Raw genomic sequence first — 11916 nt, 5'->3', positions numbered from 1 at the left:
TCTGCTCTTATTTGTCTCTAAGCCAAGAGGAGGGAGAACAAAGGTGTTAGGAACTCTTGGCAGATGGAGAATAGCCATCAATATTCTTGCAAACACAGATGTCAATCTCATTTCAACATTTAAAACCAGGTCACTCCATCTGAAATAACAGCACAGAGAAGTCGCATTTACAGCAGAATCAGACAAGATTTCCCAGTGGAAACATTTTTCTTCAGTCTCTAGATAACTGATACCTTTTCAAGAGCCCTCAGGCACACTTTAGGTGCCCAGAACCACCTAAAAGGGATTACCGGATGGTATATGTTGCTTTAAATTTGCTAATAGCCATAATAAAATTAACCTTTTAAATAGGTGAGTTTGTGCCTATTGTCCAAGTCATAAACAAAGGATCATATACTTCTTTTTTTTTAAATAAATTGATTTAGTACATTGGTTAGACATCTATAATGTTCATAAAACGATCCCCCCCAATTGCTCCCTCCCTCCCCTGGCCCTCCACTTAGCCATCATATTAATGTTAACTGCATTTCCTCTTCCATGCTCCCCAACTATCAGCTACTAATTTGTACTTTAACGCTTCACCCCATTCTCCCAGCCTCCCAACCCCTCTCTGCTCTGTCCGTCACCAAATTGTCCACCATATTTGTGAGTCTGTTGTTGATTAGTTTGTTCAAGTAGCTAGAGCATAAATGGAAAAATCTAACAAGCTCCTTTTAATGTTTAATTCAATCATTTAATATTTTTAATCACTTTACTGAGAACATCCAGGATGGTCAGAGAGGCCTATAATGTTAAAAACCACTGAAAATTAGAGTTCAGAGGGAGTTTAATATTTTTCTAAAATAAAAGTGTAAGGAGATTGGGGAAGGGATTTAATAGTTAAAAAGTTCATTTCTATATCTCTTCCCCCAACATATCAGTCAGATGAAATGAGATATCTAACCTATTCTGCAACTAGCTGGTAAGTTCTTAATGTAGTACTTAGCATTCCATGGTTTAATTTTTTAAGAAAATTTCACTCTCCTAGTCATAATGCACACATTAATCTTTAATATGCTTGTTTTTTAAAAAGGGCTCTACCTGGCGAACCACCTGTCATCGATGGTGTCCACATCTCCTTGCCTCCAGCACCTTCTCCTTCCCCTACATCTCTTGCCTGTCAAAGGGTGAGCCAGCTATGGCTTACAAGCTAAATTTGGCCTCTTTGTTTATCTATAGTAGCTTCCATGCCATAAAGATAAGGTCAAGCAGTTGTGACACAGGTCACATGACCTCCAAAGCTGAAAATACTTATCTGGCCCTTTACAAAGACATTTGCCAACCCCATGGTCATAGTAATGAAGGGGCAAAGGCACTAGAGAAAAGAAAAATCAAGAAGTGATTTTAAATGTGGCAATAACAAAATTACAGAATATATTGTAGGAACAGTAGTGGGGCTACTAGCCTAAAGATTTAGAATAAATTAAGGGAAATGCTAACATAGGTGCAGATTTTCATCTACTTCTATATACAGTTGACCCTTGAACAACATGGGTTTGAACTATGCAAGTCCATTATACATGTTTTTTTTTTCCAATAAATACATACAGTACTATAAATATATTTTCTTTATGATTTTCTTAATAACATTTTCTTTTCCCTGGCTTGCTTTATTGTAAGAATACAGCGTATAATATATATAGTATATGAAATAAGTGTTAATCAACTGTTTATATTATTGATAAGGCTTCCGGTCAACAGCTGTTAATAGTTAAGTTTGGGGGAGTCAAAAGTTAGATGCAAATTTTTTGACTACAAGGGTGGGTGGTTGGCACCTGAAACCCCACGTCGTTCAGTGGTCAGCTATGTCACTTTTTCCACCTTATCCTTCCTTCCAGCATCGTTACAAATTTTATGAACTTGTTTTTTACAGTCCATATTAAAGCGTATCTCTAAGGAATTAAATGCTGGAGAAGAAGGGCTCTGTGAATGAAGACAGCAATTAAAACTGTCGTGGGGGCTGGGCGACTATGGCATCTGTCACTGCAGTCACTGCCAGAGTTGTTCTGCTGACCTGGCTTCCTTCCCCACCATCGTTTCAGAACCACACTTGCCCAAAGTGGGCAAGCTGCAGATAAATGCAAACTACATTTCCAGGCCACATCTGTGAGAGCTCGTACTCCCATTGGCGCTACCAGTTGTGACTTTGTTACTAGAATTTAAAGATGGATAAGGAAACCAAAATAAAACCATTGATTAAATTTCTATTTAACAGAGGATTGCAAGACTACCCTAGTGGCTCCTGGATCGCCTTAGAAGATAGAGCTTGATATTTGCCAGAGTATATTTAACCAAAGTAAAAGCAAATAAAGCTGTTGCATTAAAATAGTACAACTGAATGGTAAAGATAAAAACTTAACATCGAATAGCAATAGTTGTTTCTTTTTTCAGTGTGTAGAACTGAAATACAAGTGAAGCCGTCATAACCATCCCTGAGGGTATCTGTGACCTTTGACAACACAGAAAGAAAATATTTATAGTCTGAAACTATGTCTCTCCAGTATTACAGAGTAAATGAAAAATATGATCTGGCTAACAAGCTGTACTTTTCACAAGAGGACAAAAATCTTGTAGAAAGATTCTGACTTTGCTAAAAGTCTTACAGAAATTTAATATTGAATAAAATAACGAGAATGGAAACCAGTTCTATAAAATAAAGGCAAAAAGCAAATGTTAAAAGTGTAAAATTATCTTGAAACATGTATATCTATTTCAATTGTTAATAGCCAGAGTTAAAAAATCATAAAAAAAATTTTGGTCCCACAGTAGATGAATATTTAGTAAAAGCAAAATATTCACTCCTTTACCCAAGAAATATATCTTGAGCACCTACCATCTGTGAGAATCTGGTCTAGGAGTATGGGATATATCAGTCAAAAAATTTAATTAAAAAAAAAACAAAACGCTTTTCTCACGGTGTTTACATACTCATGGGAAAACCCAGACAATAAATGCGATAAATTAGTAAGCGATGTAGTATAGGAGACGGTAATGAATGCTAAAGAAAAAGGTAAATTGGATTGGGAGTCCTGGGTTGGGGAGTGACATGGAATTGCAATGTTGAAAAGAGGGGTCGGTCAGACCTCACAATGGTGGGAGGTGTTTTCGATTCCCCAGGCTGAGGGAGAAGTCGGGGGAGCATCTGAGGCAAGAGTGCTCCACGCACAGAGACACTGCCAGGAGTGAGCAGGGGGACAGTGTTGGAGAAGGTCTGAAACAGTGAGGGATGGGGTCGGAATCCATGAGGTCTTTTTCTGAATGACCTGGGGCCATTAGAGGGGAGGCGGAGACTTCTGGAGTGTGCAACTAATTCGATGGTGTGCCAGTGCTTGAGATGAGAAATGCTAGAGGAGTTCTAGGCCTTCCAGATCGCGCTTTGCTTTTTGGACGTCCGTAATTTAAATGCATTGAAGACATCTACATTTCTTCCCTGACCTAGTTTCCCCAGCCTCCAGCCTCATGCACTCTAGCTTCTGGCTGAGGCACATCATCACTGTCCTGGGGCATGTGCCCTGCAATTGTCACTTTACACAGGCCGTTTCAAGTTCGGCCACCCACCAGAGAGCACCCCACATGTGAAAACTCTTCCTCGGGTTATGGAATCCGACTCTTACTTAAAGACCAAGATAAAATGCTGAACTACTGAAAAGCATTCCCAGTTCACCAGAATGCAATTCTTTCCTCCTCGTTATTTCCAGAGCATTTAGTTTTTACTTCACTTTCGACATTTGCCCTGTGCCTCGTATTATATTGAATGTTTGTGTTTGTATCTCCCATTAGATTAAAACTCATTAACTCAGGGTCAGGACCTTATTTCATATGCAGTAATCCCTCAACATTTACTACCAGCCTTGCACACAGCAGGGTCTCGATCAATATTGATGGGATTGAATTGCACATTTAGATTTTTATTAAAATCACACCGATATGAGAATATTCTAAAGAAAATGCCCTCCCAAAATCTGTAGCTTTAACTTCCTATAAATTTGTATTTTTTAAACCATAAAAAATTTTTCGCTTTACAATTCTGTCTGATACTTGGTACATAGTTAAATCTAACAAATCAACATATACATATTTTTAAAAAGTATTTGATACTGGAAACATGAAAGTTAACCAGAACAATAATCAATCATGATTGATTAGATATTCACTAATGTATAAAATCATAGAAACATTTAGATGTTCTTGTGAAAATGTAGGAACTCACTTTTAGAAGTAATAATTTACACTAAGAAAAATCATTCAAAACTATTATCGACCCCAATAAACTCCAGAGAATTCAGTTTGTTTCCGACAAACATAGATACCATATTATGATGAAGATTGGACTAGACATCTTTCTTTGACAATAATCATTCATTCATTCTACACATATTTGTTGAGTACCTACTATATCCCAGCTACTGTTAATTTAGGTGCTTAGGAAACACTAAAAGAGACATGTAAGAAGATGTAAAATATTTCCACAATTGCTGATTCTTTTTTGATTTTCGTTCATAAAATATACGTTAGTCTTATTTATTCATTACAACTTTAATAGTTTTTAAAGCGTTTAACTCATGGAAAAAGCTTTTACAAACCAGTTTTATGCACCTGAATTAACTATGCATGTTTTGTGTATTTTCAAAATCCATGTGGACAGATTGACTGCCAATTAATCGAGTCGTATTCGCAGTAGTAGCTAGGTTTACCGCCTTGATTTTAACATATTCTTCTTCAAAAATGGATGTGTCCAGATATATCAGTCCTGGCTGAAGTTATCTTAACTTTTAGTTTCTATATTGTTAACTCTGCCATCAGGTTGTGTGCTCCATCTGAGCAGGGGCATTATCTGTTGTCTTTGTTGCTTTATCTCAGCTCCTGACAGTGCCCAAAACACATTAGATGCTCCAGAAATTTAAATTTAAATATTATTGAATGAATGAATGTATTAGTGGATGTTGAAACATGCAGTTTAAGGCTCTACCTAGTGTGTGTGTTGCGGGGGGCAGGGTGAGGAAGAAGTCCAACAAATCAGGACAAAGATAGAAATGTCATATTAATCACCTGGTTTGCTGAGTTTTGCCACAAGGTTGGACACATCACAAACTTGCTGACCTCACTTTTTACAATTTTTAAAATGAAAGGAAATTGGACTGCATTGTGTTTCACTCTCCTTGCTGTGATGTCCTGTGATCTTCTATATTAATCGTATAGCTTTTTAAATGTTCAGCTAATTTTAAAGCTGAACAACAATATTGATGCAACTAATCATACCACTTGAAAGAGTAGAAATATGAATCATTCAGTTGTGCTACTTTGTCATGACAGCTATAACTGTTTTTTTTTTTAATTTTTGCCTCATTTTCTTGATAATGTTTAAGGCCCAACTAAGTGACAGCAACGCTGACCGTGCTTTCCAGGGCAGCCCTTTGCCAATGGCCCTATCTGGCAGTTATTGGTGATGCAGAAATACAGGTGTGGAGAAATACAAATAGGCAAGTCCAGTGGCCAGCAGCCCTCTCCAGTTAAATTGACCTCAACTCTGAACCAGCAAGAGATGGGAGGGAAATTTGCTAAGACCAAAATGTGCTAGGCAACCATGTGCTGTGCCTTGTCACTGCATTCCTCTAGCACCTAACAAGGCTTAAGCTCTGTAGCCTATAAAATCGGCCTTGAACACTGCAGTGAGAATTTGCAGTAAGAGGAGAAAAAGAATTTGTTCACCTCATTTCCCACTGTCTGATACAATGCATAATTCGTGCTGAAATACTACCATCAGGGTGTACGTAGGATTTAATAATAAATGCAATGAAATCCTTCAAAAACAATGATGTTCATGAATTAGCAAGGCCTGGGCTCAAATTCTTCTTCCCTTTGCTCATTTGATGCTGAGTCCAGGGTCATGTATTTACAGTTCAAGTTCGTTGAGGGTAGAGGGGTCATCTATGGAACACGAAGAGAGGACAAGTAAATATAAAGTAAACATAAATTTTGAATATAATTAAATATAAATAACAAGTAAATTTTAAATAACAAGTAAATTTTAAATAAAGTAAATGAGGATTGAACACAAGACGATGGGAGTAATAAAAATAATAGTTAAAATTAGTAAACATAGCAGGCACTCAATGAATAATAACTTTACATGTATTATATAATTTAATTTCACAACAGCCTTATGAAATAGGCTATTATTCTTTCTATTTTATATCTGAGGAAACTGAGTTATTTGCCCAAGGCCACATGTCTAATAAGTGGTAGAACCACTTAATTAGAATAATGATAGCTATTATATATTTGGCATTTGCATATGCCCATTTAAGCATATTACATGAAATATTCCATGTTATTTATCCTCAGAAAATTTTTTGTTGTTTGACCTGAACATTCTGATTCTATAACCCGCTGCTGTTACCTATAACTTTGATGTTATCAATACCATGATCTAAAGAAAGGAAATAACTTCAGAAATAAGCTGGTTTTCCATATAACGGTCTTGGAATTTAGTTCAGTGTCTAATAATTTATCAGTCAGCCCCTAATCCTCCCTGACTTTATGGCCATCATTACTACCTGTTGGGCCAAGCCCACATCCGTCTATCCTTTAATTAGAGAGGAATCTTAGTGATGGAACCATGCTCCAGAATAGGGCCAAGCCATCTTCACAATAACCCTGGTAAATTAAATATAAGTAGTAAAAGCCAGTTTTTCGAAGTCATAGAAAATGACTCCACAGTTTCTCTTTGGATGAAGCACTCAGACATATCCTAAGTAATATATATTTCAGTACATAAATTTATCAGACTCTTTAGGCTGACAAATTTTTAAATTCCAGGATTGAAAGAGGCCACAGAAATTATGTGATTTAGCAATCTGGGTGTCATTGATCTAGCTTTCAACATTTTTTAGTGATAACATGTTTTTTAGGAAATGATAGTGATAGAAGAAATGAAGGGTTTTTTTCCATGAAAAATATTCATCTACCCAGATCAAAGTAGACAAACCTAAAATCTTTGTGTTCAATGCAAATTTTTTTTTATTGAGTTTCAGGAGCTCTTTATATATTAAAGATATTAAACCTTTGTCCATCATATATATTACAATTTTTTCCCATTTTCTCTTTTAACTGCTGTTTTTATTATATTTATATTAAGATTATTATGTCAAATCAATTTCATTTTATTCATTCTCTTTTTTATCTTATCATGCTTACATATTCTACCCTAACTTGTTATTACACAACTTTTTCATCTTCTCCTAGAACACTTATGATTACATTTTTAAATCTATAAGTTCTTTAATCAATCTGGAATTTGTTTTTACATAAAGTACACAATTCCTAAATTTTTAATTAGCTGTTCCAGCACAATTTTTTGTTTTTCCTTCTCTACTAATTTAAAAGGCCATATTAATCATATAATATGTTCTTAAAATATATGACCCTAAATTATAAAGTATTCACTACTAGAATTTTAACTGTTCTTGGGTATCTTTACTTAGTTATAATGTTTATTTTTCAAGTATGGTAAAATGATTTATTTCTTTACTGGAATATGCCACTCCACTCTGTAGTTTTCACGCTCTACCCTTTGATTAAAATATTTCATTGGCTTCCTGAGTCCAGGGAACACGGCATCCTGTCTCCTGCTTCCATACACACTCTTTCCCCCTTTTCCCCATCAGATAGCTTGACAGCCTCCCCAGACTTGTGTACATATAAAAGGCTAGATTTAATATTTTCCATTAAACCTGAATTACAGAATTGAATCCTGTGGATATTAAAAGTGTATTATGTGAGAAGAATGGTAAGTCAGACAGGTTTTGGCACCTGAACTGCCTTTTTAACTTTAAAAGTTTTGCCAGAAATGGTGGGATGTGAACTAAAATAAAAAGACATAGGATTGCTCACTCTGACAGATACCATTCTTTGCACACTTGCTGGTTGGGCAGGGCTCAGTATTGCAATTTAAGCCACCAATTGTATTTTCCACCTCTGTATCCTCGAAGCCAAGCATAGAAAGATGAATAAAACTTGTTTTTCTCACAATTTCTCCCTGTCTGGCAGGAACAATGAACATGCATATACCCAATTAAATGTAAAGCAGCTCTACTTAGTGGTGTAATCTCTCTGGAAAATCCTGTAGTGCCTTCACACAGAGTGTGGTATTTGAGCCTGATTTTGCATGATAAGTAGAATTTTTGCCAGACATGGGAGGGAATAATTCCAAGCAGAGGAAACAGAATGAACAAATTACAGAGTTTTGAAAATACTTGACATATCAGGAAATGTTCTGCACAGAGATAATGGCCAACGATGCTGGAAAGGTTCTTTGAGTCAAGATTGTGAAGGTCCATGAATTCCATGCCAGGACATTTTTAAGTCATACTGTAGAAAATGGAGAGCCATCTGAGGTTTTTAAATCATCACAGTATCAAAATCTTTGCTACATTTTTGGAAACTAATACCCAAAACATCATGGAGGATGAATTCACAGGAATGGAGGAGTAGTTCCAGCCAGCCAAGTATTGATCCTCCGGCTCTTTACCATCCACCCCTTGTCATTTTCCAGGAACAATCTTTAGCTACCAAATGGACCCATGAAAAACAGATGAAAAATTCAGGGCTCTTCACTTCAATCAAGTGGATAGTTGGATTTCTTTTTCTATTTTCTTAAAAATAATATATTATATGAGTCTCTTTGGAAATAGGGGAATAAATAAAATGATACTTGTTAAGTTCAGCAAATATGGAGACCAACTGTATGGCAGTCCTGTGCCAGAAATCATGGAGGCATTCATTCATTTATTCAGCAAACATTTGTTGAGGTCCTACCATGTTCTAAATGTTCTGCTTATTCCTGGGATGCAACAGGGAACTAAAGACACATAGTCTTGTGCATCTTAGAGCTTACATTGTAGTAAAGGATTCAAATATTAACTAAATTATCCATACAAATAAGCGTATAATTACAAATTTTTGTAAGTGCTACAAAAATTTTTATGGAGGAACCTAAGAACTACAAATAGGAGTAAAACTATTCCTATTATTAAGTAAGAATTTTATATCAGATGTATGATTTGCAGATATTTACTCCCAGTCTGTGGCTTCACTTTTTGTTCTCTTAACAGTGTCTTTCGTAGAGCAGAGTTTTTAATTTTAATGAAATCCAACTTATCAGTATTTTTTCCATGGATGGTGCTTTTGGTTTTGTATCTGAACATTCATCTCCACACCCAAGGTTATCTGGACTTTTCTTCTATGTTATCTTGTAGGAGTTTTATAGTTTTGAATTTTACATTCAAGTCTATGATCCATTTTGAATTCTTTTTTATGACAGGTGTAAAGTTAGTGTCTAGATTCATTTTTTCAAATTTTTGCACATGGATGTCCAGTTGTTCCAGGACCACGTGTTGAAGAGATGGCCCTATCCTGAGGAAGCTTACAGTCTTGTAAAGGGAATGAGAGTCATACACAAATGATTGACTGAAATGACTTAACAGGTGTTTGTCCTGAAGGGTGTATAGAATTATGCTGAGGGGTTTAAAAGAGGTGGCATTTGAGGTGGACCGTGGAAAGCGAATAAAGTTTCATTACACAGATGGGGCCGCGAAGGAAATAAAAACAAAAGACAAATCTTACATATTTCTTAAAAGATCACTCTGACTGCAGTGTTGAGAAAAGAGTAAGAAGGAAAAGGGGAGAGTGAGAAAACCACTTGAGAGGCTAAATGTGAGATTAAATATGGTAGAGAAGATGGTGGTGAGAAATGTTTGGTTCTAGATATAATTTAATGATAGAGCTGAATGGATTTGCATGTAGATTACATGAGGGGTATGAGAGAAAGAGAAGAGCCAAGAACCACTCTTGGGTTTTCACCTGAACAGTAAGAGAAATGGGATGAGCCTCGTGGGGCTGGGGTATTCAGGAGCACGGTTCAGCATGCGTTAAGTCTGCCGATATATCAGACTTCCAAGTGAAGTGTCGAGTAAGCAGTTGGATGCTTAAGTCTTGAGATGAGCAGAGTGGTCAGATTATGAATGGTTTTTAAAGCTATGAAATCAGGAAGCGAATGTAGATTGTAAAGAAAATAGCTCCAATGACTCAAGCTTGGGAGACTCCAAAATGTGACAGAAAGACGTGGAGGAACCAGAAAAAGACACTCAGTTAAGGTAGAGAGTCAAGCGAGATGTACAGGAAGCCAAGATGGATGTATTCAAGCAGGAGTCTGTTATGTGCTGCTGCTGAGTTAAGGAAACGAAGATTAGAATTGACCACTGGGTTTAACCATGTGGTTGAAAAGAAATGGGTTCTCTTACGAGGTGGAGAGAAATTAAAGAAATTAAGTATAGAAAATTCTTTTGAAGATTTTTGCTATAAAGCAAGGAAATGCAATAGTAAATGAAGGAAACTGGAAGTCAAGGAAGGATGTTTCTGTTTGTTTGCTTGTTTGTTTGTTTTTGATATGGTGCTATAATAGCTGAGATGGGGAAATGAGTGACGTAGGAGTGAGAGACGAACCAGCAGGAGTGATGTCCTTGAATAAGTGAGAGGAGACAGAATCTAGTGCACAGAAAAAAGGCTGGCCGCAGATAGAGATGAGGACACTTTGTCAATAGTGACTTAATTCTCTAAGCCAGAGAAAGCATTAAAGTTTACTGAGTGGTGGTGCAATTCTTATCATTCCTCACTGTCTGTTCTTCCTCCTTTCACTAACAGACGAATTCAGATGCTTAAAAGCAGGTCCAAAAATAAGCATTGAAAAAACAGTTTTGCCCAAAATAAAACGGATAATCATTTTAGGTCCAGAAAAGTTGAAACAAACTCTTGCATTTACCTCAACAACTTCTCCAGCCTCCATGTCAAATCAAGATCCTTATGCTGTTAGGCAAAGTTGCGGAAATATGTCACTTTGAAATAAACTTTCTAATGTCTGAAATCGGTTTTCTAAATGCATTTAACCTTTTGAAAATCCACAATACAGTTTATTTTGTATTTTATATTTTGTGGAACAATAATTTTTTTAATTACCATTTCTTGACTATCTCAGACAAAACGGGTAATCTAATGAATTCAGATCTCTCTGACTCGCCACTTTGTAGTCGATTAAACTACACATAGGAGTTTAGAGGAAGCTTCAAAGTAAATTATGTATAGGATAGTTCTTGACAGGAATAATAAACTCTTGATCATCTGTGAAGTAAGTTTGACATGTCGCATTTTTCCAGTAGAGAAAAGAAACTGATCAAATACATTAGGCTATTCTCTGGTAAATCGTTATCATTGAATTTAGTAAATCAGCTTCATAGAAGTTTTCCAGTCTCATGTGAATCTAAAACTTACTTCTATGATCAGCAATAAGCTCTCAAAGCAGAAAGGGTTTTTCTTTTTGTATTGTTCCACAGACATGAACGTATTCACACCAAGAAAAGTAACTTCAGCAGATCTCTAATTTCCAGTCTGAAGGAAGTAGATGATTTAGCGACCCTAGAAGTTCTGGATGAGGTAAGGAACTCAGTTTGATTGAACTTAAATATTCTAGATTTTTTTTAATTTATAGAAGTGATGTGAGCAGGAGGTTGTTTGAATGGCAGCTGTATGTCTCATGCTTCCTTTGCTTCTGAGCTTCCTGATTCTTTCTCTTATCTTCAGTTTTAATACATGTAACTCAAATTTCCAGATCATTCCAGCCTGGGGTTAATTTTTTTTTTTTTTTTTTTTTGATACTCAAATTGCAAAGGAGTGCCTGCCCACAAGCATGGGTTGTTAATAGGTCATGACCCTTCTTCCCCTGAATCCTTTCTGGAAGTTTCACAGAGACGATTTCCTGAGGTTAAAAAGTAGCCTCCTACAACCCCACTGTGGCACCTTTCCACTTACTCCTCGCCGGTTCCA

At 36.3% G+C, this 11916-nt stretch overlaps 1 protein-coding gene across 1 annotated transcript in view; it reads left to right on the top strand.

Moving 5' to 3' along the window:
• Positions 1 to 11916, top strand: part of MYO3A (myosin IIIA) — a 179249-nt gene that overhangs the window by 58287 nt on the left and 109046 nt on the right. Inside the window, exon 9 of the mRNA XM_011371026.2 lies at positions 11427 to 11526. Coding sequence (XP_011369328.1) covers positions 11427 to 11526 — 100 coding nt within the window. The remainder of the gene's footprint in view (positions 1 to 11426; positions 11527 to 11916) is intronic.

Source organism: Pteropus vampyrus, unplaced genomic scaffold (assembly GCF_000151845.1).
Source record: "Pteropus vampyrus isolate Shadow unplaced genomic scaffold, Pvam_2.0 Scaffold180, whole genome shotgun sequence".
NCBI classification, from domain to species: domain Eukaryota; kingdom Metazoa; phylum Chordata; class Mammalia; order Chiroptera; family Pteropodidae; genus Pteropus; species Pteropus vampyrus.
This window is presented reverse-complemented; position numbering and strand designations above follow the sequence as displayed.